The sequence below is a fragment of the Ailuropoda melanoleuca genome, chromosome 7 (assembly GCF_002007445.2).
Source record: "Ailuropoda melanoleuca isolate Jingjing chromosome 7, ASM200744v2, whole genome shotgun sequence".
In the NCBI taxonomy this organism is placed as follows: domain Eukaryota; kingdom Metazoa; phylum Chordata; class Mammalia; order Carnivora; family Ursidae; genus Ailuropoda; species Ailuropoda melanoleuca.
This window is the reverse complement of record NC_048224.1, coordinates 41,543,066-41,566,569: the sequence shown is the minus strand read 5'-3', so window position 1 is coordinate 41,566,569 and position 23,504 is coordinate 41,543,066. Positions and strand designations below refer to the sequence as shown.

The 23,504-nt window shown below is 57.0% G+C and overlaps 1 protein-coding gene across 6 annotated transcripts in view; it reads left to right on the top strand.

Moving 5' to 3' along the window:
- The window catches only part of WHRN (whirlin), an 87,308-nt gene extending 64,741 nt beyond the window's left edge, over nt 1-22,567 (top strand). For 2 of the 6 annotated variants that reach the window (XM_034664376.1, XM_034664371.1), the window contains 10 exons: nt 557-759; nt 1,821-1,857; nt 3,064-3,276; nt 4,070-4,279; nt 6,706-6,738; nt 16,360-16,431; nt 17,696-18,233; nt 20,004-20,185; nt 20,744-20,866; nt 21,126-22,567. In XM_034664376.1, coding sequence (XP_034520267.1) covers nt 557-759; nt 1,821-1,857; nt 3,064-3,276; nt 4,070-4,279; nt 6,706-6,738; nt 16,360-16,431; nt 17,696-18,233; nt 20,004-20,185; nt 20,744-20,866; nt 21,126-21,308 — 1,794 coding nt within the window. In that variant the 3' untranslated portion in view covers nt 21,309-22,567. Of the gene's footprint in view, nt 1-556; nt 760-1,820; nt 1,858-3,063; nt 3,277-4,069; nt 4,280-6,705; nt 6,739-16,359; nt 16,432-17,695; nt 18,234-20,003; nt 20,186-20,743; nt 20,867-21,001 lie in introns of all 6 variants that reach the window. The other 4 variants (XM_034664372.1, XM_034664375.1, XM_034664374.1 and 1 more) reach the window with 4 other exon arrangements.
- Nucleotides 22,568-23,504: the final 937 nt, after the last annotated feature.

Below are 23,504 nucleotides of genomic sequence, written 5' to 3'. Positions count from 1 at the left end.
TTTACATTACAAAATAGAACTGCCTATTCGTTGTAAGAATCCAAGCGGTATGTTATTGCTTTAATGGGAGGCTGGTTTTCTCACTTCTTGCTTCTTTCTTGAGTTAAGGAAAATGTTGTTTGTATTTTAAGGGACTATGTGCATGCTTGGGGTAAAAATCTCAACCCCGTAGAAGCGTAAAAGGGAAATCATGGAAGCATGCCTTCACGTCTCTCACCTCGCCCTTCCCCCCTCTGCCACCCCTAACCAGGCCTCTGAGGTGGCTGTTGTCATCTAGATAAGGGGACCTTGGTGAATCTTGTTGTAGACCCATCTCTCTAAACCACTGCTAGGTTGAGGGGAGGTGGCCCTTCCTAGTGACAAGAGCATGGCTGAGTCTCAGGATTGGGAGGTCGGCTCTGCCATTGACTTGCTGTGTGACCCTCAGGCATCCTCATAACCTCTCTGAGCCTCAGTGACGTCCTCGGCAAGCTGGCATCAGGGCTCTGAAGCCCCGGGCATGGGTCGGTGTCCTGCGAGCAGCCCAGGTGACTGTGTTGTTTGGCGGTCTCGGCAGGTTGGGGACCAGATTCTGGAGGTGAACGGACAGAGCTTTCTCAACATCCTGCACGATGAAGCGGTCAAGCTGCTCAAATCTTCCCAGCACCTCATCCTGACGGTGAAGGACGTCGGGAGGCTGCCCCACTCCCGCACCGCTGTGGATGAGACCAAGTGGATTGCCAGTTCCCGGATTGGGGACACCACCACGAACTCGGCAGGGTCTGGCTGCACTCTTCACTCTGGGCCCCAGGACCACAGGGCCATTTCTGGAAGCCAGTGATGCCCCCTCCCGTCCCTTCACCACACCCTGATCTGTAACGGCCCTGAGAGCCTGGGGTCCCCATACCAAGGTCATTTGCATTTGCAGGCATGACCTTGGGCACATCCTTTCTCCTCTCCTGGTCTGTTTCCCATGGAAAGCTGAACTGCATAATCCTCCTCTCTCATTCTTCATTTATCTCAGGCAAATCACTGACCTTAATTTTGGGCCATTAGTTGTTTTGTCTGAAAAGTGGGAATCATCGCCCCTGCCCCCATCCAACTCTGGGAGTGAGGACCCTGTGAGTTACCCAGAGAAAGGGTCCTGCGAGTCATAAGGTGACTATAGTTGCCGATGTCTGAATAGTTGCTGATAGTGTCATGTGTCACCTTTGGATTTCCAACAGGAGTCTCAGCCTGGTTGGTTGGCCTCCCAGGCCAGATCCACCCAGAACATCTCTCCCTTTCTTTCCTCCTTCTCTCTTGCCTCCCTTCCTTTCCACCAGCACAGTATCATAAATGTTTTAGTTAGCTACCAACATTTAAAAAGGCATCAGGTTTCCCATGAAAAAAAAACAAACAGACCTTGATTTCTGGCTCTTTCTTTAAAATAAGGAATTCCAGGCGCTTGGGGGCATGTTTTTTCATGAGATTGGGCTGGAGCTGTGCTGCACCTGCGAGTTGCCTCCCTGGGTCTCCGGTTCGCCCCTGTCTTCCTCCTCCCTGGGTTTGGCCTGACCCTGAGGCCATGGGTTATTGTCTTCTGTCCTTGTGTTACCTGCCTGGTCCTGTAGGGTTGGAAACGAGTCAGGAGTCCACCTTGCATGGGTTGAGAAGCGCTGCCCACATGGTCGATTGGGAGGCCGGAAGCTGCTCAGCTGTCCAGGGGTCACGTTCCCTTGAGTAGCCCCAGCGAGTGGAGGCCAGGGCTCTCTCCTCCTTCTCCTTCTCAGCTTCCCCCTGGTTCGCGCCTGTCCAAACTGCACAGTCACACAGCTGAACACATTTGTCTTTCTCCGTAGGTTTCTTGGGGATCTTCCCACGGAAGGGACCAACAAGGTAGGGCGCTCTCCATCCATGGCTATCTTTGGCTTCTTCACGCATCCCCATGGAGGGGGGTGGGAGGTGGGAGGGGGAGCTCCAGGCCTGGCAGGGTGTGCAGAGCCTCTCACGTGCATGATCTCATGCCTGTCCGTCCATCCTCCATTCCACCCACACACATCTGTGAGCGCCACCAGGTTCTGGGCACCACCCCCAGCACCGGGGATGATGGCGCTGAACAGAACCGATCAGATCCCTGCCCTCCCAGAGATTATGCCTCATGACGGAGACACACAGAAAAACAAACGTGCCCGCATATCTAATCACTGAAGACGTTTGGCCCCATCGGGCCAGGTGCTGGATAGCATGCGAGAGAGGAACAGATAGGACATCGGATTTAGGTGGGGTGAGAGGCAGAGGGGAGGGCGAAGTCTCCCTGAATTGGTAACACGATGCTTGGGCTGCGTGCTGAATGTTAAACAGAAGTAGCCACGTCGGAGTCTGGTGTAGGGGCGGGAAGGGGTGGTCCAGTCACAGGGCGCAGCACGTGCCAGAGCCCCGTGGTGGCAAGGAGAGCGCGAGGGGGTGTGGCGAGCGAGCAGGAGGTGGGAACAGAGTGACAACAGGTGGGGTCACCAGATCACGTGGGGCTTTGTGGGTCACCTAAGAGGTTTGGCTTCTAACCTCAAAGTGGGATAGTATGCAAGGGCTTAAGCAGGCGAGCAAGACGAGGAGGTGTGTGTTTTTACAAGATGGTTTCAGCAGCTCTGCGTAAGTGATCGGGGAGGCAGCGGGGATGACGGGACACCGACGGCGTCTTAGCCACAGCTCCGATGGTGCCAGTGGCATTGGGGGGGAGGGGAAGGGGGTGTATGCACATCTGCGCTCTATCTCGGAAATAAAGTTACTATTATCCCCAATTTACCAAGGGAGATCCTGAAACCTGGAGAATAAATTGGAAACTGTAATAACATCGCTCAACTCTGAACGGTGACAGGATCTAATGAGATGACATGTAAAAGTGCTGTGTAGGTCATGAAGCCCTTTGCGACCGCACGAGACCGCACCATCTGGGAACGGACCTGTATCTTTCCTGCAGGGGCACCGTGTAGGCCAAGGCCACGGAGGACCCCCCCACCCCCGCTCTGCGGTCACAGGTGTCGCCTGGCCACGTGGCCCCAGAGCCATTCAGAATTCCCGGCCCCCTGTCTTCCTGTCTTTCAGCTGGGATTCTGCAAGGGGCCAGCGGGCTCCCAGGTGACTCTGAGCAGCCTGGGGAACCAGACGCGCCTGCTGCTGGACGAGCAGGCACGTCACCTGCTGAACGAGCAGGAACGCACCACCATGGCATACTATCTGGAGGAGTACCGCGGCGGCAGCGTCTCTGTGGAGGCCCTGGTCATGGCCCTGTTCGAGCTGCTCAACACCCATGCCAAGGTGCCCCGCGCCCCTCCTCGGGCAAGGCGACAGCTCCCAAGGGCTCTGCATCCTCCCGGCCTCCCTCTGTCCCCCACTCCTTTCCCGAGAACCCGCAAAGAATCGAGTGGAAATGGCCCCGGGGCAGAGACTAGTGACCGAGGCGGCCCCTTGTCCCAGGGAAGGCAGCCCACAGACTCCTGGGGAAATAGTCAATTAACGTCCCCTGTGATGCGGGCCCTAACCAAGCGGCTGTCGGTGCTGAGCATACACTTAGAATCATCTGAATTGCTCTTCAAAAGCCATGCCCAGGCCCCGCCCCAGGCTGCTGAATTCCACACATCTGCGGGTGGGAGCCGGCCGCAAGCCCCCAAGTGCTGGCAGCTTTGAGAACCCTGCTCCAGAAGAGGTCTGGGGTCCCGATGCTGCCTAAAGGAAGAAGGGATTAAACCCAGGAGCGGTTGCACGTGGGAAGGTTTAACAGAGGAAACAGGATTTGGAGAGCAGTAGGGAAGGGCATTCTAGGTGGGAGGAACCAGCACGGGCTTCCTGGTGTGTTCAGGGAGCTGCCATCGTGCGTGCTTGCTAAGACACCGGCGAGGACGAGGTGAGAGGGAAGTAGGTGTCAGGTGAGCCCGGCCCAGGATCCAGGCCGTGGTGCTTGGACTTCCCCTAGGACAGTGGGGAGCCACAGGGGGTTAAGGAGGGAGAGGCCAGCAGTCAGGTTTGCACGCAGGTCATTTGGAGTAGCAGGGCATGGGTCCCCCCTGCTGTTGGAACTCCGGCTGAGTGCCCTGTTTGTCCCCATCCCCAGTTTTCGCTCCTGTCTGAGGTGAGAGGCACCATCTCCCCCCAAGACCTGGACCGCTTCGACCACCTGGTGCTGAGGCGGGAGATCGAGTCCATGAAGGCACGGGAGCCCCCGGGCCCTGGGGCCGGCGACGCCTACTCCATGGTCTCCTGCAGTGACACAGGCTCCTCCACAGGCAGCCACGGCACCTCCACCACCGTCAGCTCGGCCAGGGTGAGCTGCCCCTGCCCCACCCCTGGCTTGATGGCCAACAGGGGTGGGGTGTCAAGATCCTGGCTTTGCAGTGACATGGATCTAGGTGTGACTGTCAGTGCCACCCCTTACCAGGTCTGTCCCTTGCCTTTCTGAACTTCAGTTTCTTCCCTTGGAAAAACCTCTTCGTTGTTGAATGCCTGATGCGTGCCCAGCAAGGCTCTGGGAGGCGGCAGAGGTGGCCCTGCCTCTTGGGCTCACAGTCTGCAGGGGGGGCGGGCTCGGGGAGAAAGGTGAAAAACACGGGTAATGAAACAAATAGAAAAAATAGTACCAGTCTGTGGGGGATCCCACCAGAAACCATGGCAGTACATTCATGGGGGTCGCCGTGATGGGATCTTCCCCAAGACACACCCTCTTGTCTTTGGAGCCCACCCTGACTTTCTCCCAGACTCGCCAGCCTCCCCAGAAAAGCATTCGGTCCATGCTGGGCTCTGCCCCTGGGATGCTCAGAGGCAAATTCATCCCAGGAGACCTTTGCAAGGAAGGAGCAAAGGCAATGCCTTGCTGCTTGGTATGGGACCCAGTTATCCCCTTCCATGTGGCAGGAAGAGCCGGGGCTGGAGGTCAGGAGAGCTGGCGTGGCTCACGCTCTCCTTTCCTGTCTTTAGATCTCTCATCAGCACTCTCCTGGGGAAAGGGCAGGGGAAAGCCGCATTTCTCAAGCCCTGCTGTTGCCAGATGCTAAATTGGGAGTTCTTACAGGTGGAATCTCTGTAGACTTGGGACAGATGCAGGGAGCTGTCCCGCTAGAGGGGCAGAGCTGGGGGGTGCGGTGATGTCCAAGGCTGCATGCCGGGGGGTTAGTAGGCACAGAAGAGCTTGCAGCCAGCAGGAAACAGTCCTGGGGCAGCGCCCTTTCCTTTGCGGACTGCACGTCCCAGTGTAGGTTTGTTTCTTTTTAGCTCTGGGGATCTGAGTTTCTGGGGAACTTCTATCCCTCTGCCTTCCACCCCTACCCTTCTGAGTCACCTTCCTCCACAGGAGTCCTTGTCCCCTCCTGGGGGGACCGGGAAGCTGCCAGGCATTCCTCTAGGGCTCTGGCTGTGGCTGCGGTGGTGGCCATGTCATGCTTCGGGACAAGCAGATCACTTCTGGGGCAGGGAAGAGGGTGTTCCCCACTGGGGCTGTGTGGTTGGCCCTGTGCACATGCTTTGATGTGGTTCCCAGGTGATGAGCTGACTTCAGGTTGCAGGGACCTGGCCCGAGGGGCCATTTCTCTCTGGGTCTTGCTCCCTTGAGGTTGGCCTTGGTAATGCCCATGTGGGGCTTCAGGAGCCGTGAGCCATCGTTCTGAAACCTGGGGGATTGCGGCTTGTAATTCTGGGATGGTCCCTTTAGAATCGGGGACGAGAGATCCGGTGAAGGGGATGGGGTATGTTCTAGCCTGGGAGGCAGAAGATGTCAGTTTAAGCCCCGGCTTCTCTGGGCCTCAGTTTCCCACGAGTAGAATGGCCTAAAGTCTTTGCCTGAGGCTCTGATGGCAGTCAGGGTATCTATTATGTCCAGCTCAGCACTGGCCTGCCATGGCCTTGCCCAACCCAGGGGTCTCCCCCAAACCTGAGAAGTGCTAGTCCCCATAGTCTCGGCCCCATGCCTCACTGTCCAGTGCCTCAGTTTCCCCACTTGCCCTGGGGCAGCGATGCTGCTATGCCCAGCTTGGTGGGAGGATTAAATGAGGAGTAACGTCCCTTTTGGCACCAGCATCCCAGAAATACTGTCCAGACCTCGAGAGCAGATGAAGCCTCTGCTCTTACTTCCCCCAACCTGGCTGGAGAAAACCACCTTGAGGATTTGCATCCAGGGCCTTGCAGACACTTGGAGGCTTCTGGAAATTACTGGGTTGAGGATTTGCTACCCCCCTTCACTCTTATCCTGCCTCCAGCGCCCTCACATGCACAGCCTGGGGCTCCATCCCTCAGACTCAGAGCTTCGCTGCCGGCACAAGGCTTGGGTCTCTCTGCAATGCAGGTTTTCTCTGATCCAGTCTTCTGAACAAGGGCCTCCTTCAGGCTCTGCCTTCCATTAGCAGGTGTGACCTTGGACAAGTCACTTCTCTTCTTCAGGCCTCTGTTTTCCCACCTGCCAAATGGGAGTGACGATCCCAGCCTCGCCTGCTGTCACGCCCCAGGGTTTCCTTCCAGAGGCAGTTAGGATGAAGGAGTGCTAGTTGTGGCCACAGGACCTTTTCTTCGTCCTCCTGTATCCCTGCCACAAGCATCTAGAGGAAGCGGAGAAGGGGTTTTAGAGCATTGTGTCCATTTTGCCTTCTCTGTGTGTGTGCATGCGTGCGTGTGTGGCAGAGGGGTGGCTGCTGTGCCCACCACATCCCTCATATTTATTTGATGTATTTTTCTTTTTGCCTTTTGCCCACCCTTCCTCCCCAGGAGCGGCTGCTGTGGCTTATAGACCTGATGGAGGTACCGTCCTTCCTGCCGGGTGGGGCCGTGGGAGTCCCTTAGCCGGGGTGGAGGTAGGGGGCGTGGCCCTTCCTGCCACCCCGTTATGTCTGCCCCCCGGCCCTGGTGGGAACTGGGGTTCTTCTTGGTGCTCACTGTCTCTCCTGTTGTCCAGTCCATCAGGTTTCCTCAGGCTTTGGGGTGAGAATGCTCTCTGCTTAAACCCCAGCCCTGCCACTTCCTTGCTGTGTGACCTCAGAAAGGGGTTTTACCTCTCTGAACTCAGTTTTAGGATCTGTAAGTTGAGGATGATAATTTCTGTACCGTGGAGCTTTTGAGAGACCTGTCTTTTCATATGCTATAAACTCTGTCTGGAGTGTTCTCTGTCCCACTTCTCATGGCCTGGCTGTCTCCTCCGTGGGCATCAGCCCTACGCTCACATGCCACCTCTTCCCAGAAGATTTCCTTGATTCTCTGACTTCCCTATGGCTCTTCCAGGGCCCCTGAGTGTCCCATTTTCGTGACTCTTGTCTCATTATATTCTAATAATGTGTACAAGCCTGGCTACTCCCCCTGACCACAGCAGCGATTGTGTCTGGCATCACCAGTGAATTCCTCATGGCCAGCACAGAGCCTGGCCCATATTAACAGCTGGGGCCTTTCTTAATAATCATCATTGTTGGCATTTGTCCAGAGTTCTTTGTGGCATTGTGATAATGCTTTCCAGTTGTATCTCCTTTGACCTTCCCAGTAACAGAAGTGGCAGGTGGTGCCATGATCCCCACTGCACAGAAAAGTCAGAGAGAGAAGTGACTTGGTCCAGGTCACTCAGCTAGTGACTGGTGGAGTGAGGATTTGGTATTTACCTACTCACACCAAGTGCCAGGCACTGGTCTGCGACCCCAGCACATGTCCATGAGCTTTTACTGCAATGATGCTGAACCCCCAAACCTACGTTTCTTTCTTGTGACCCAAATCCTGTCCCTCCTGGAGCTCACCTGCTTTCCTGACTGTTCAAACGCCTGTCACATGGTTCTCACCTCTTCTGAGTTTTCTTCCCTGGTAAACGGGAGGAACCAGGGACCAGGCAGGGACCACGTCTTTCTCCTGTCTGTCTGCCCAGTGCCAGCCCAGGCTCTGGAAGTGAGTTGGGGCCCAGGAAATGTGGAGCAGAAACTGAAATGAATCCGCCCTCCCTGGCCACTCAGGGTTATCTTCTAACATCCCAGCCTTCTAACCACCTACCTCCCACATGGTAGGAAAGTGTCCTTTGCTCGGGCAGAGTGGCAGGCGGCTGGCTCTCGTGACCCAGATGCCCCAGACGGTTGCCCCAAATGGAGCCAGTTTCCATTTAGCCCAATTTCTGTGGGCCAGGCTGTGCAGTTAGCAATTGCAGGTTAAACGTGGCTCATTCTGCAGCCATTTTCTCTTAAACCAGACAAAATCGATCAAAGGAGATCAGATGCAGCCTTCCCCCATTGATAAATTGTGTTTCTTTTCCATGTGTCTTAATAGAGAGCCAGCCCTGGGATTTTTCCTGCCTCCAAACAATGTCATTGCCCTGCCATGGGGATGTCAGCCAGGAGAGTGGAGCAGAAGCAAGGCCTGCCTGCTCTTCCTGGGTTCTTCATGGGGTACAAGCCAGCCGGCGGCAGAGGGGCTTAAGGGCACAGGCTGGGGAGTCCCACAGCCTGGGGCTGGCTCTCCCAAGTGGTAGCCATGTCACCTTGGGCAGGTGACTTTTGGAGCCTCAGTTTCTGCATCTGTCCACTAGGCGATAAGACCAGTCATCTGTGGGTTGTCATGAAAACTCAGTGAGCTCAGTAGTGGATTTGCAGGTGTGGGGTACTTGGGATTCTGTGGATACTGTAAAGGCTGGCAAAGGGCACTACAGAGGATTTCAGGGGAAAGGGGGTTGTAGAGGCCAAGGCCAGCCTTATACGTATGAAGCAGGTGCCATGGAGGTCCCAGGTGGCACTGGGACTGCCCCGCCTTAACCTCAGCCCCTTTCCGCCTGGAATTGAGAGGTTTGTACTATAAGCCTCTCGTGTGCCTGGGAAGGGGCTCCCTGGGTCTGCCAAAGGATGCTGGGGTGGGAGCCCTGCCTCTACAAGCCTTACTGTCCGTGTTCCCATGCAGTATGGTGAGAAGTGGATGCTGGATGGGACTGTCAGCGCTTTGCTCCCCTATGGCCTCTGTGCTTTCCTCCTCATCAGAGGAGGAAAAGTCCTGGGACAAAAGGAGGGTGGAGAAGCTCAGGCCTGTCTCAGTCCCTTCTGGCTGCAGGACCCCTAACTGTGAAGGTAGCTCTTCCCAGAAACAGGGAGCAAACGATCAGAGGACCTTCTCCCACCTACTGTGTTGCCCGCCCTCAGTGGCGAAGCAGGAAGGAGCCCAAGTATTGACTCCATCAGCCAAGCATTCACTGAGCACCCCTCCCTGCCCCCATCCCTGGCTCTGCCGACAGAGAGGTGCCCCAATGACAGCACCTGCCGCCCGGAAGCTTAGCAGGTCCTGTCAGGGAGGCAGCCTCAGATCAAATCACCTACGTAATTCACGCCCTGAGAAGTGGGTCGAGGACTGGGGCCCTGACCGATGCGGGGCGTCAGGGAGGAGATGTTTGAGCTGAGATCTGAAGTCATTGGCATCAGCCTGGCAATCCACAAGGCAAGGAGCTGAGGGGGCCGGATTGGTACATCCAAAGGCCTTGAGCTCAAGGTTTGTGGGCCCTGGAAGGAACTGTGGGAGGTCAGGAGGGCCTGAATGCCAGGGAGGAAGGGGACAGGGTGCAGGGTTAGCCCCAGGAGGCACCGGGAACTTGGGCTTAATCCTGAAACGGTGGAACACCAGTGAGGGTCTCCAGGCAGGAAGTGACGCGATCTTGTTTGCATCTTTTAAGATGCTTCTCCTGTGTGTGGAGAGAGCTCAGAGGTGCAGGAGATGGGGACACGCGGGGCTATACTGCTGAGGTCCGGGTATACAGGTCTGTCATTGGGCAGACGGGCTCTGCAGCCCCCGTCCCAGGAAGCTGCTCGGTGCCCAGCTGGGAGCACGGCCAGGCTGGAGTTCGTCCTTCTGCTTGAGGAGAGCAGTCCATTCCCCCCTCAGAGGCCTCGGCACGAGCGCCCTGCGCCGTCAGAACCATAAATTTCTCAGGGGCGTCCGTGAGCCTCGGTTTGCTGCAGCTTGGCCTCAGCCCGCGTCTGAAATAAGCAACAATCCTCCCCATGTGGGGACTTGGGAGTGCTGGAAGCTGTTTCTAGCAAACAGAAGCAAGTCCACGGAGGCCAGCCCTGCCCCTCCGGCGCCTGCACTCTCCCGGCTATAAAACAGGGGGGTCAGACTAAGCATTGACCTAAGATGGGGGTCTTTACCTTTCCTGTGCCATGAGCCCCTCTGGCTGGCTGGCAAGCCCTGGCCCCCCTTCTCAAAAGCACAGCCTTAGGTGTTTAAAAGAAAATACGTAAGGGTTACCAAAAACCTCAAATCATAGAGCGGAATACCAAACCAAATCATAAACCGTGCCTTTCTTGACCAGCACGCACAACAGCAAAGTCTGACAGCAGGTCAGCGAGGCTGTGAGTGTGAAGCTGGCATGAGCACAAGTGGGGTTTTGTGGCGTCTGCGACAACCGGGATGTGATGGGAAAGCTCTGGGGCCTCAGTTGGTGACAGTGTCTATGGCACCAACGATTCTGCTGGGTCACGTCGCCTCCACTTATAAGGAAGGAAATGTTCCATGGGTTGGAGGTTCATGCAAAGAGAGAAGCAGGGTTTTCCCTCAGCTGGGTTCTTGGGTCACCGCCTCCCTCGTGGAGTCCTGCTTCCCTGAGGGCCCTTCCAGCCCTGACCTGGAGATTCCCGGTCATGCTCTCTGTCCACGGAACGAAGTCCTCTTCCTGAGACCATTGGGAGGGTGATGCATGGGGGCAGAAGGTGGCACATTCTGTCTGTGCCACACAGGCCTCCTGGGGACCTCTGTGCTTTGGTGGGCGAACATGATGTCAGGAGTGGACCGATGGTAAAAGTGCCCAGAGCCAACCAGGAGCTGGGCAGTTCCCATGGTCTCGGCCACGCAAGTGAATGTGGGTTCCAGCCCTCTGTTTGGGGATCCACACCCCTCTGCCCTTCCCTGTCAGCTTCCAGACTTCCAGCCCCACCCCTTGCTTGGAAAGCCCCAGAGCAGGGCCATCCTCTCTCCACCAGCATGGCCATCAGCCCAGGGTCTGGCTCCATGATCCTTTTGGACCCCCAGTCCTGTCCCCTTCACTCCAGGCAACCTCATTGCCCCCCAGGAATGCCAGGACTCTGGCTCGGCCCAACTGGTTCCCTCCCCCACCCCGACCTTCCTGGGGTGATGGCTTCTGTTCGCCAGCTCCAGCTCTTTCCTTTCCTCGCTCTCCACCTCTCCCTCCTATCTTCCTTCTCTTCCTTCTCTCTTACTTCCACTCCCCTCTCTACTTTCCCTCCTCTGTCCCTCCCCCTGGCCTCAGGCAGAAGTCTCAGGCAGTGGTGACCTTCCAGAACTTTTGTGACTCAGGGTCTCCATTTCCCATCTACAGAGGGGGAAGGCCCCCTAGCCTCAGGCCTCTGGTTCGTTTAGGGGCAGAGCTGGGGGGAGCCTGTTGTCCTGACATCAGAGCAAAGAAGTCAGAAGACCAGAGAGCTGAAAATAGCACCTTTACCTAAGAGCCTTCCCCTGTAATGAGGGGATGAAGGAGAAGATACCAGGGAATTGGGCTGGGGGAGGGGGGAGGGAAAGGAGCGCCTCGTTTTGCTGAGGTGACACCTGGGCCAGCATCATCGTTTCCAGAATCACGAGTCCACCTGGCAGAGGTCAGCACGGGTGACTGCCCTCCACGATTTTGTTTTCTTTTGGCTGCACAGTTCCCTCAGACCGGACTCCTGGGATATCCGGGCCCTGACAGGGCCAACTTCGACAAAAAGAAGTTCTTTTCTCTGAGAGGAAAGGGAATTTTCTGAACCGTCACTGATTTGAGGAGGAAGGAGATGGGGGGAGCAGCAGGTCCCGAGGGCGTCCTGGCTCTTGAGACTAGCAGTCTGAATAACAGTCAGACCTTGAATACGGCTCTGCTTCCCGCCTCATCCTTGCTGTGTGCCCTTGGGCAGGTGGCCTTCCCTCTCTGAGCCTCAGTGACCTCAGCTGTCGAACAGATGAAGGGCCCCCTCTAGCAGGACTAATTGAGCCACGGAGCCTAAACCTCAGTGGGTGCAGGAAGAGGGGGGCCCCCGAGCCGCTGGCGGGGGTGGGGCGGGCGCGATGAGGCCAGGAGGCGTGGGCTGGCTCCTGCACGAGCTCTGACCTTGATCTTCCTCTCGAAGCCCGTTCCTCAAGCGTTTCTGCTGACACGTCCCCGGGGTTCGTAGCCTGCTGTCGCTAGCTATTTCAGACGCACAAGGAACATGGCTCGGGGACTCAGGGCTTCTGAGCGTCTGGATTGGGCAGATGGAGTCTGGCAGGGCCGGGCTCTGACCCGTCTGCTGTTTGTTCCACTTCAGGCCTTCCTCCCAGGGCTGGATATGTACTCCCCCCGCCCCTGCATCCTCACCTTCCCGACTTTCCATCCCTGCCTTGCCCGTTGACTCCAGGATGCTGTTCACAGCGAGGACGGGCTGAGGCCAGGGGCCAGCGATGGCTCTATTGTTGACATGGCTCTATTGTTTCATGTCAGTGAGGGGCGCTCCCAGGGAGCTCTGGTTCCTACGATCTCAGGGCCCTATTCCATTCTGGGGTCAGTGCAGTGCTGCCTGGCTTTGGGACCACCCCTGCCTGGTCCGCTGTAGAATGTCCGTGTGGTCTTGGACAGGTCACTTCCCTCTCTGAGCGTAAATGTAAAAGCTGGGAAAGAGGGAGGATCCCCGGGCCTGCCTCAGTGGAGAGTCAGATGAGATCATGTGAGTAAAACGCCTGGCAGAGGGCCTGGTGCGTCCTCCCCAGCGGTGGTCAGTTCTCCGCTGTACCTCTGAGAGCAAGTCACACCTGCTCTGTGGTCTGCGGCAAAGTCATGCTTGTGTTGTCGGGGCCCTGGATCCTTCCTCTCTCCCTCCCGGGGGCCCAGTTACTACCACCAGCCGCATCAGTGGTCCTAAGTCCAAGTGTGTGGGCACCTACCGTGTGCATGGCCCTCTGCGGGGTGTTGGGACGCAGTGACCTGTGCACCATTTATCCCTGCGAGCCAAGGCTGCCTGCTACATGCTTGTTGGCCAAAGCTCCCAGTACCAGAACAGGGCAGAATCCCATGGCTTTGATCCCACCTTGGACTGTCACCTGAGCCCCGCAGCGGCCTGCAGGTTGAATCCAGGGACAGGCGGCAGTGGCTGCGTCTGAGTGTGGCCGACACCCCTCCGGCCTTTGCTGGAGACACCTCCTCGCAGGCCTCTGATCTCTCTCGGCACCTGCTGCAGAGTCCGGGACTGTCACCGCCAAGTCTGGGGAGGGAATCACTCCACACACCAGCCCAGCCCTGCCATTCGACTCTGGGCGGACGGTGGTGCCCTGCTGACTATTTCCAGGGAGCACTGGACTCATCCTGGTTTGGGAGGAGGGAGACGGCTGTTTCCTTTCAGCCAAAGTGTCCCCATGGTCCCTGGGGGTGGGGGGATTTGCAGCCGTGAGGTGGCTGGGGCAGATTTGCTGGGTCCCAAGCTTCTGATAAGGACTGTTGCCTGCCCTCGTGTATTTGTGCCAGGCCCTGTTCTGCACACTTTTTTTTTTTTTTTTTTAATAGAGACAGCCAGCAAGAGAGGGAACACAAGCAGGGTGAGTGGGAGAGGAAGAAGCAGGCTCGTAGCAGAGGAGCCTGATGTGGGGCTCGATCCCATAACGCCGGGATCACGCCCTGAGCTGACGGCAGACGCTTAACAACTGTGCCACCCAGGCTCCCCATCTGCACACTTTTTAAGTGTTAATACATCAGCCCCATGAGACAGGGACTGCCGTTACCCCATGCTGCAGATGAGGAAAGCAGCACAGAGCCAATCAGTGATTTGCCCTCCGTCCCTTGGCCGTGAGTGGCAGAGCTGGGTGTGGTGCCCCTTACTCAGTGGCCGGGAGGGCAGCCCTATCACTCCCCCTCCCAAGGACCCCCAGCATCTTCCCTGTGCAGGGGACGAGGCTGGGGACAGTTGGGATGCTGAAGTTTGCACGGCAGCCTCAGCTTTGCTGGTAAAATGAGGCAGGTGTCCCAGCCTGACATCACGGGACCAGATAAAGAGGCCTGGGTACGAAAGGCTCCGAGCCGGGAGGGCCGAGTGCCTCCTTGGAGGGTTCCGATGACTTCGTGATTACGTGCCCTTTGCCTGCCCAGAATGGTCGAGGCTCCAGGAGCGTCATTCAAGATAGGGATCAGTGTGGAGTGGCCTGGCAGCCTGTGCCCCAGGGAGTCTGGCATCGGGGGACCCCTTCATCCCTACCCACTGCCTTCACCCGAATCCAAGCCACCGTGACTGTTCTCCACGATGATCTGTGGGAGCCGCCTTGCCTAATTCTCTGCCTCCTGGGGCCTCCTCCATGCCAGCCAGAGTGATTGATGAATTCATTCAGCCATCGATTCATTTGCTTAGTAAATATTTATCAAGCAGCAACAGTCCTAAACACTGAGGATAGAGTAGGAACCAGGTGGTCACAAGTCCTGCCTTTGAGGAATGTTTATCCTTTTTTTTTTTTTTTAAAGATTTTATTTTTATTTATTTGACAGAGATAGAGACAGCCAGCAAGAGAGGGAACACAGGTAGGGGGAGTGGGAGAGGGAAGAAGCAGGCTCATAGCGGAGGAGCCTGATGTGGGGCTCGATCCCATAACGCCGGGACCACGCCCTGAGCCGAAGGCAGACACCTAAACCGCTGTGCCACCCAGGCGCCCCTGAGGAATGTTTATCCTAATGAGAGAGACAAACAAGAAGCAAATTGATAATATAACATCACGTGGTGGTAAATCTTATACAGAAAAAAGAAGCATGGTCAGGGCTTAGACAGAGGGGTGGGGGTGGGGAGGGGTGCTGTTTTAGACAGGGCTGGTCCAGGAAGGCCTCAATGGAGGTCAGCGCTAAATGAAGTGGGGGAGTGAGTCTGTGAGGGCAGGGAGAACAGTGAGTGCCAAGGCCCTGGGGTAGGAACCATCCCATCCTATTGGAGGAGTTAGCAAGAAGGGGCCCAGTCACAAGACACGAGTGCAGACTTTGAAATTTTCTCCAGGGAAAATGGAAAGACCCTGGGGGGTTAGGAGTTGGGAAGAGATATTGTCTGACTTATGTTTCAAGGATTACATCCTGGCTGCTGGGTGAAGGAAGTGACCGGTGTAAAGAAAACTAAAGCAGAGCCGGGGGTAGGGGTGGCGATTTTAGGTGGGGTCATCAAGATAGACTTCTCAGAGGAGGTGATACTTAGGGAAGGTCTTGAAGGAGGTAAGAACGGAGCGTGCATTGTGGATAGCTGAACGGAAGCGTGTTCCAGGCAGAGGAAACAGCCAGCGTGAAGGCCCTGACATGCCTGCATTGTTCCGGGGCGGCTGGAGAGGAAGTGAGTAAAGGGAATCTTCATAGAAGACAAACTTGACCACGTCGCCATGGCAACCCACTGCCCTCAGCCTCAAGTCCCAGCAGCTCCATGCTTGAGTCACGTGGCACGGCTCAAAGATTCTCATACCTCCTTCCTGCTTTATGTATGCCCTGCCCTCTGAAACACCGTCATTCCCTCCTTTGCCCAACTCACTCCCAAGACTTAACTTTAAGCCATGCTCCCTACTCCAGGAAGCCTTCCTTGATAACCCCTCCCCAGCTGCTTCTACGCCTGTAACTCCTCACTCTGTGCACAGTCTCCTCCTTGCTTGCTTGTGTCGAACCCACTTCCTCTAGGCTCCTGAGGGCAGGGGTGGTGTCTCACCTCCTCTGTGGCCCCAGGCCGGCATCCGTCCAGCACTGAGACTGCTCACTATGGATGGCTGCACTTGAGACGTGAGCCAGGGGTTGGTGGCAGAGGCTCGTTGCCATCCTGGGCTCTGTGGGGTGGAGAAATGGCTCCCCTGAGCCCTCAAGAGAGCTCCTTGAGAGAGGGGCGCTGCTCAGCCTCCCAGGGACAGCCTGCAGATGACCTAACGGCATCTCAGTGTCACTTGAGGGAGTTTGAGGCTTCTCCCACTGATTTAGAGAAGGAAGCAAGAAACGGGCATTTTCGCAAAAGAAGGTTTCTTTAAACCTTAATCACCTGCCTCACAATTAAAACCATTAAATTAAAAAGAGAGAGCCTACCTCTCACTTGCATCCTGCCATTGTCACACCTTCCTGGGCTTCTGTCCAAGAGGACCTTTGGGTTTTGGAAGGCGCCGAGCGTGTGGAACATGGCACCCAGAGCCCAGCTTTGGGAGTGCCCAGCCCAGGCCAGAGCCACCCCACAGAGAGTTGAGGGGGCGCCTGGAAAGCCTCAAAGAAAAATTGATTTCAAAACGACCAACAGGAAAATTGACATTAATTTTAATGTGTAAATCTCCCAAGAGCGGGGCATGTCTGGACAAGCAGAAACCACAAGATGTCACGAGGCCCATCATGGATTCTGGTATCTCGGAGGGCAAACTGCTTTTCCCTTCTCAGTTTATATTTGCTCACATTGCTTTCTTCTCCGTTTCTAGAACACTCTGGACCTGGAGGAAACTGGTGAGGCTGTCCAGGGCAATATGAACACCCTCCCAGATGTTTCCCTGGTAAGACCCTCTCTGGCTCTTTCCCTGAGTTTTGCCCTCCCTAGTCTGCCTGAAGCCCCGGGGGGCTGGCTAGCTCCTCAGTGAGAGCCACAAGGAGGGGACAGAGGCCCTCAGACCCAGCCCCAGGCCTGTGAACAAGGCGTCGGTCAGCTCTCTCCAGTGGGAACAGGACTGTTCTCGCTCCTTCTGGGGATTTCAGGCAGGGAGTCAGGCTGTTTGCTGAGTGGGTGTTCCTTTTGATACCTTATCTGAACGTTATCACAACAACTACTGACACGAGGAGTGTGTGAACTCCCTGCAGAGGCCATAGGATCACACTGGAAATGGACCTTAAATGTGACCTTGGACCCCTATGTGCACATCCGCAGGCCGGACAGCATCACTGTCACTCTGACCCAAATAACTTCTGAATGGCCTGGACTCGAGCCAGGTGCCTGGGTTCAAATCCCACCTCTGCCACTGACTGTGTGACTTTGGGCAAGTTTCTTAACCTCTCTGTGCCTCAGGTTTCCCCTCTGTAGCATGGGGATAAGAATAGGGTACCTACCCACCAGTTTGTGGCAAGGGGGAAATTAGTCCACATAAGTAAAGCATTTGGGACAGGGCACTGTCGTCAGAGCTTTCAAGTGCCGGATGTTGGCCTAGGCAGAGGGGAAATAGCAGTGACCGTATCTGTCACTACTGCTTACCACGCACCTGCTGGACAGCAGGCACCTGCAAACACATGCCCACGGGGCTCCTCACATCCCCACACCCCCGCTGGGCAGGTGCAGGTTTCCCACTGCCCAGAGAGGCGCTCTGAGAGGCGCCGTGCCTTGCCCAGGACCACACAGCCCCCAAGCCCATGTGACTGTCCCCTTCTCTCCATTCTCTCTCCCTCCAGTCCCGCACATCTCCTGTCTCTAGTAGCCACGATCATCTTCTAAAAAGAAAAGCCAAAGAAATGCTTTTTGTGTTTTTCCATTCTCCGCATCCTCCTCTAATTAAGTCTTGTTCCCCGTGACAAGCCCTGGCGGATGCCAAGAACTTCAATTCCCACAGGTAACGACGCCATCCCCGGAGACGCCCGCCAGGATGCCGACGCTTATCAGCTGCTGAGATGGGGGAGCAGTTTTCCACTGGGGTGTTGCATTATTCAGAGCAGCGTGGCCGAGAGCTGATAGAGCGGGACAGAATTCCAGCCGCGGCCTGGGCCGCTCCGGGCTCCCCTCTACCAGCCACCATGGGCTCTGACTCCTTCTACTCCTGTTGGGTCTTTTGGCAGGATGATGTCAAAGCCACCTCCGAGGGGCTGCCGAGTTGCAAGCCGCCGCCTCCCCCACCGCCTCTGGCCCAAGGCCACAACCGCCCACCTGCCCAGCCCAGGAAGCCAGGGAGAGAGGACCTCCAGCCGCCGTCCTCCTCGTCTTCCCACTCGGGCATCGTCTTCTCAGCCCCCAGGAACCGCAGCCCACCGGCGGGCACCGCACCCACCCCAGGGGCCTCCTCAGCACAAGACTCGCCCTCCTCCCCCATCTATGCCTCTGTCTCCCCTGCCAACCCCGGCTCCAAGAGGCCGCTGGACGCCCACCTGGCCCTGGTCACCCAGCACCCCATCGGCCCCTTCCCGCGCGTCCAGTCGCCCCCGCACCTGAAAAGCCCCCCTGCAGAGGCCACACTGGCGGGGGGCTGCCTCCCGCCACCCTCCCCCTCCGGCCGGCCAGACGTGACAGGCACCAACCAGCACTTTGTCATGGTGGAGGTGCACCGGCCAGACAGTGAGCCGGACGTGAACGAAGTGAGGGCACTGCCCCAGACACGCAGTGAGTACTGGCCGCCCCTGCCTGGGCTGGGCTCGGGCGCCCCCTGAATGGTCTTGGGGGCATCCAGGCCGCTTCAGGCTGATCTGCCTATCGACATAGTTAGAGTGGAAGCATGTACAGGGTCCGAGTGCCCCGGGGAACAGGGTCCTGAGCCCGTGTGGACGCGGGTGTGAGCCCTCGTTCTGCCACTTAGCCGTGTGACCATGACAAGCTGTGGGAGGAGATTCAGTGACAGCCCCGCTGGGTCTCTGGGAGGGTTGGGCTCTCCCTCCAGCGCCCCCAATCCTGGCCACCCTGCAGTCTCCATCTCCCCGGTGAGACCAGGCTCCTTGAGGACAGGGGTGGCCTCTGTGATCGCTGTCCCCAGGGCCTGGCACAAGGCAAGTGCTGGGGGGAAAGGAGGGTATGGAAAGTACTGTCCCTCGACCCCAGGAGGTCTCCAGATCTGGGGGAGGGGGCGCTGCAGGGTCGGAGGGCAGGCTTGACCTCGCAGACACCTGGGACGAGGCTGCGGCCCCAGAGTTTCCAGAGTCCAGGCTGAGGAGGATGGCAGCATAAAGCCTGGAACCTTGGCGGGCTCTGTCTAGATCTGGCTCAAGCTCTGGCTCTCGACCTCCTCCCTCCCCTTAGCAAGTTGGGTGCATTGTGCTGGGTTTTGGTGCCATCTAGTGGCTAAAGTGATGTATCGGTCCAGCGAACCGAGTGCCCGCTGTATGTGAAACAGTGGGCGGGCTAGGATGCAGAGTGCAGGGTCCCTGGGCTCAGGAGCTCAGCGAGGGAAGGCAGCTGAGGGGACAGCAGGCAGGATGTGGTGAGAGACACCGGAGGTATCACCTAGCCATGAGCCCAACACAACGAAAATTAAAGCTGTCTGTTGTGCAGAGTTTCCTGTGCACCAGATACGGTTCTAGGGGCCCTGCCTCTATAAGCAACTCATCTAAGCCTCCCAGCAGTCATGTGGGGCTGGTACTGTTGTCCCCCATTCTACAGATGAAAAAGCTGAGTCACAGAAGGTGACTGTGGAACAGTCTAGAGCAAGTGTGTTCTCTTGTAGGCTTCACACTACACATCATATCTAATTAAGTCTTTATGCTAATGCTCCTAGATGGGCATCAGTGCTCCCGGAGGCTCAGAGGCTCAGAGGCTATGTAACTCACCTGGGGTTGCTCGAGCCAGGCAGAGAGGATTCAGACCTGACCTGCTGGTCTCTAGAGTGTCTCCGATTCAGGGGCCCAGCCATCACACACACAGCAAAGCAGCTCGGAGTTGATTGGCGAACGAGGCTGTGTGCCCACCACTCGGCTCAGGCCAGTGGGGTTGTGGAGGGTACAGACCAGGCATGGCAAACCTTCCCTTGTTTTATTGAGAAGCTAGAAATTTAATTTTTATGTGAAATACCCTAATTTGAATGTGTGAGTTGAGCATTAAAATTTGACAGGTTAAAGAAAATAATAATCAGAACCCACATCTGTGGGCTGGGTTTGCCTCCTGACCTCTGTTTTCATCATTACGCCATGGGCCGAGAACTGGGTGGGGTCAGAGCAGAGGTCTTGGTGGCCTTGAGGCCAGCCCCGGGTGGAAGGGCAGGTCTCAGTGGTAGAAAGGTGGTGGGGAGTCTCGCCTCCCTCCAGCCCTGTGATCCCTTCATTCCTAGTCCATGCCTGGGGAATTTCTACAGTCTTCCAGTCTGCAGCTCCATCATCTCCTCCAGGAAGCCCTCCCTGACCCCAGCGGTATAAACCACCACTCTCCTCCCGTTCCCCCTCCCAGCAGCCTCCACGCTCTCCCAGCTCTCGGACAGTGGGCAGACCCTGAGCGAAGACAGTGGCGTGGACGCCGGTGAGGCAGAAGCCAGCGCCCCGGGCCGAGGCAGACAGATGGCATCCACCAAGAGCAGGAGTACCAAGGAGCCACCTCGAAACGAGAGGACCACAGAGGGGGCCACCAAACCAGTGAGCAAGGAGGAGGGGATACAGAGGACTAAGTGGAGGGCAGGGCCCCTCAGGTGGGCCACAGGAGGTCCCCGAGCAGGGTTCAGCTTGACAAGTAACCACCACGGGGAGGAAGTGAGTCCCCACCACTGGAGGGGTGTGGGTCCCCAGAGCGAACGCTGTATCGGGAGTCTGGAGGCCCAGGTTAGGTCCCACCTTTGCCACTGACAGTGACAAGCCAAGCACTAAAAGTTGGTCTTGAGGGTCTCCCAGCTCAGGTCTGAGTTGGCACGCTGGCTAAGGCAGTCAGGCCTGGGTCCGAGTCCTAGTACCACCACCAAGCAGCCTCGGGCCGGCCCTTTAACCTCCTGAGCCTTGGGAGTTTTTGTAGCGATTAGAGAGCTGGCAACACCAGTTCTTAGCTTAGTGCTAACATACTGGCGGCTCCCAGCCCGGGGCTGGAGTCTGAGCCCTTTTGACCCAGCGGCATGTCATGGCCAGTCCAGCCTCCCCCCCACCTCCAGCCAGGCCTGTCCACTGACAAGGCCTCAGGCACTAGTCTCCTGCTCACACCCACAGCCTGGACTCCTGGAGCCTACATCCACCCTGGTCCGCGTGAAGAAGAGTGCGGCCACCCTGGGCATTGCCATCGAGGGTGGCGCCAACACCCGCCAGCCCCTGCCTCGGATCGTCACGATTCAGGTACACCTCCACGGGCCCCACTTGACCCCCGAGGGCCCCTCTCTCAGCATCCCCAGGGTTCTGCCCCCTTCCAGATGGCCCGCCACCAGAGGCACACCCAGGCCCTTTGCCCTCCCTGAGCCTGTTTTCCTCCAGGGCATCGGACACCCAGATTGTAGCCTGCTTGGCGGTGTTGCACCTGGCCCAGTGGGCGTCTAGGGCAGGCCAGCCTCGCCCTCGGCTGCTTCGAGTGCGCCTGCCCTGTGTTTCGCCCCTGCAGCGAGGCGGTTCGGCCCACAACTGTGGGCAGCTCAAGGTGGGCCACGTGATTCTGGAAGTGAATGGGCTGACACTCCGGGGCAAGGAGCATCGGGAGGCGGCCCGGATCATCGCAGAGGCCTTCAAGACCAAGGAGCGAGACTACATCGACTTTCTGGTCACCGAGTTCAATGTGATGCTCTAGGGGCTGAGGCCCGGTCCCTGGCCCCGGCCCCTCTTCCCTCCTGGCACTATGAAGCTCCTGGAGGGCCGGGGCTGCATAGCCAGGGTAGCAGGAAGACATCCCCCCACTCTTTCCCGGCCCGCTGGCCCAGAACCAGAAGAAGAAAGCCGGGTGAGGCAAACAGAAGGCCAGGTCGGGATCCGGTGCCATGCCTGGGGTATGCAGTAGGCTCTCAGTATAAACAGTGGGTGTCGGGAAGGAGAGAAAGTCCACCTGAGGCCTGCTAGGGCCTGGCTCCTGGGTTGGATAGAGGCACTGTGCCCCGTCCCCCACCAGCTAGGACCTGGCCCATCCTCAGATGTCTGAGCCTTTATCTGGAGTGAGGCCACATGAGAATTGGTGGACACGGCCCCCAGCCCAGGGGGCATTGCGCAGGACCTTTAGTGCCACAAATAAGCATCAAGCACCCCCTATTCACCCCCCTTTCTTCCTGGCTCCTTGTCCCCCCATAGTATTTATTATTTATTTCCCCTCTCTTCACCCCTAGGGACCCCAAGACCCCAGCTTCCCACCCCACTTGCAGCCTATCCCAGAGGCCTTGCAGGGGACCAGCGATGTCAGTGTATTTATATACAGAGCTTATGACTTTAATTTTTCAAAAAAGAAACCTGAACAAGGTTAGGGTCCAGCGTGCTGTGTGGCCTGCCTTTGTGGCTGGGGTTTCGATTGCTCGACCTGAAGAGGGGTGGGTAGAACAGAGCCATGCATACCTACCAGCCTCTCCCCCTGCCGTGGCTCCACGTGGGACACAGCAGGGATGCGGGGGCACCTGGGCCACACCCACATCTTGGAGCACCTTACTTGAAGGTCGTTCACAGAAAATAACTTTGAAATTAAAGCACACAGGTATGTTCTGGGGCCGAATGCACAATGTGCATGGATATGTTCAGACACAGGGAGGTGGCCTGCCTTAGGGGGGTCCCAGAAGCCGACTCCGACGATCCGATCCATATGCAGGTGATTCATGAAGGCAATGCTCCCACAGTAGACCAGTAAGGGAGTGGAGAAATTGAGGGGGAAAAAGGAAGCCAAGCAGGGGGTGGATTTCAGGCAAAGTCCTGGGATGGCGGCTGCAGCCTGAGCCCACAGGGGCCCCTGGAGTCAAAATGGACCCAGAGTCCTTCCCACTCAGGGTGAGGGGACAGGACTTTCATGCTGTCAGCCTTTGGATAAGGCCTGGGGAGGGGAAGGGGGAGAGAGGCAGTAAATTCCCAGTCACATTCCCATTCTTCACCTGGGGGCGGTGCGCAGGGAAGGAAGGAGGCAAAAAAATGGTCTGCTACACAGCCCCAGTTCCCGTTTCCTTCAACCCCGGGTTTCTGTGGGACAAGAAGACTTGGGGAAGTCCTGCTTTGTCCAGCCTTGTGTTCAGAGGTCAGCCACAGGGGGGTTAGGGGCAGCTGAATCCACAGACCTGGACCAGATCTTGCTTTTAGCTGCCCCTCTCCCCTCCCCAGCCCAAGGAGACCACCTGAGGACAGGGCCCAGGATTCCACTTGATCTCAGAAGCAGCCAGTATCCCTGAAGCCCTAGCCCCTCCTGCGGGGACTCTATATGCCCCTCCCCAGTCCTAAAACCCCTGTAGGGAATAACTCCCACCGGGCTTCTCCCCCTCCCCAGTCTCCTGGCATCAGAGGCCAAATCCTGCGTGGTCATGGGCCCGTGATCTCACCCTTCTAGGCCCCGATTTCCCATCTGGAAAATGGGGTGTGGTAGGCCAAATAAGGACCTTAAAGATATCCAGGTTCCTGCAACTTGTGGATGTTCCCTTATATGGAGAAGGGACTTTGCCTGTGGGATTAAGGCATTTAGATGCGAAGGTTGAGCTGGATTTTCTGAGCGGTGCCCCATGTAATCCCAAGGGTCCTCGTAAGAGGGAGGCAGAGGGAGATTTGACAAGGAGGGGGGAACGATGTTGCGGGTAAGGAAGTGGAGGTTGGGCTGTGCTCTGAAGATGGAGGGAAGGACCAGCAGCCCAGGAATACGGGTAGCTACTAGACCCTGAAAAAGTCAGGGGAAGAGATTCTCCCCTCGGAGCCCGCAGAAGGAACCTGCCCTCCTGACACTTTGAGGGCAGGCCGGTGACACTGGCTTTGGACTTCAGACCTCTCTTTGAAAGAGAGCAAATGAGTGCTGTTTGAAGCCAGGAACTGGTGA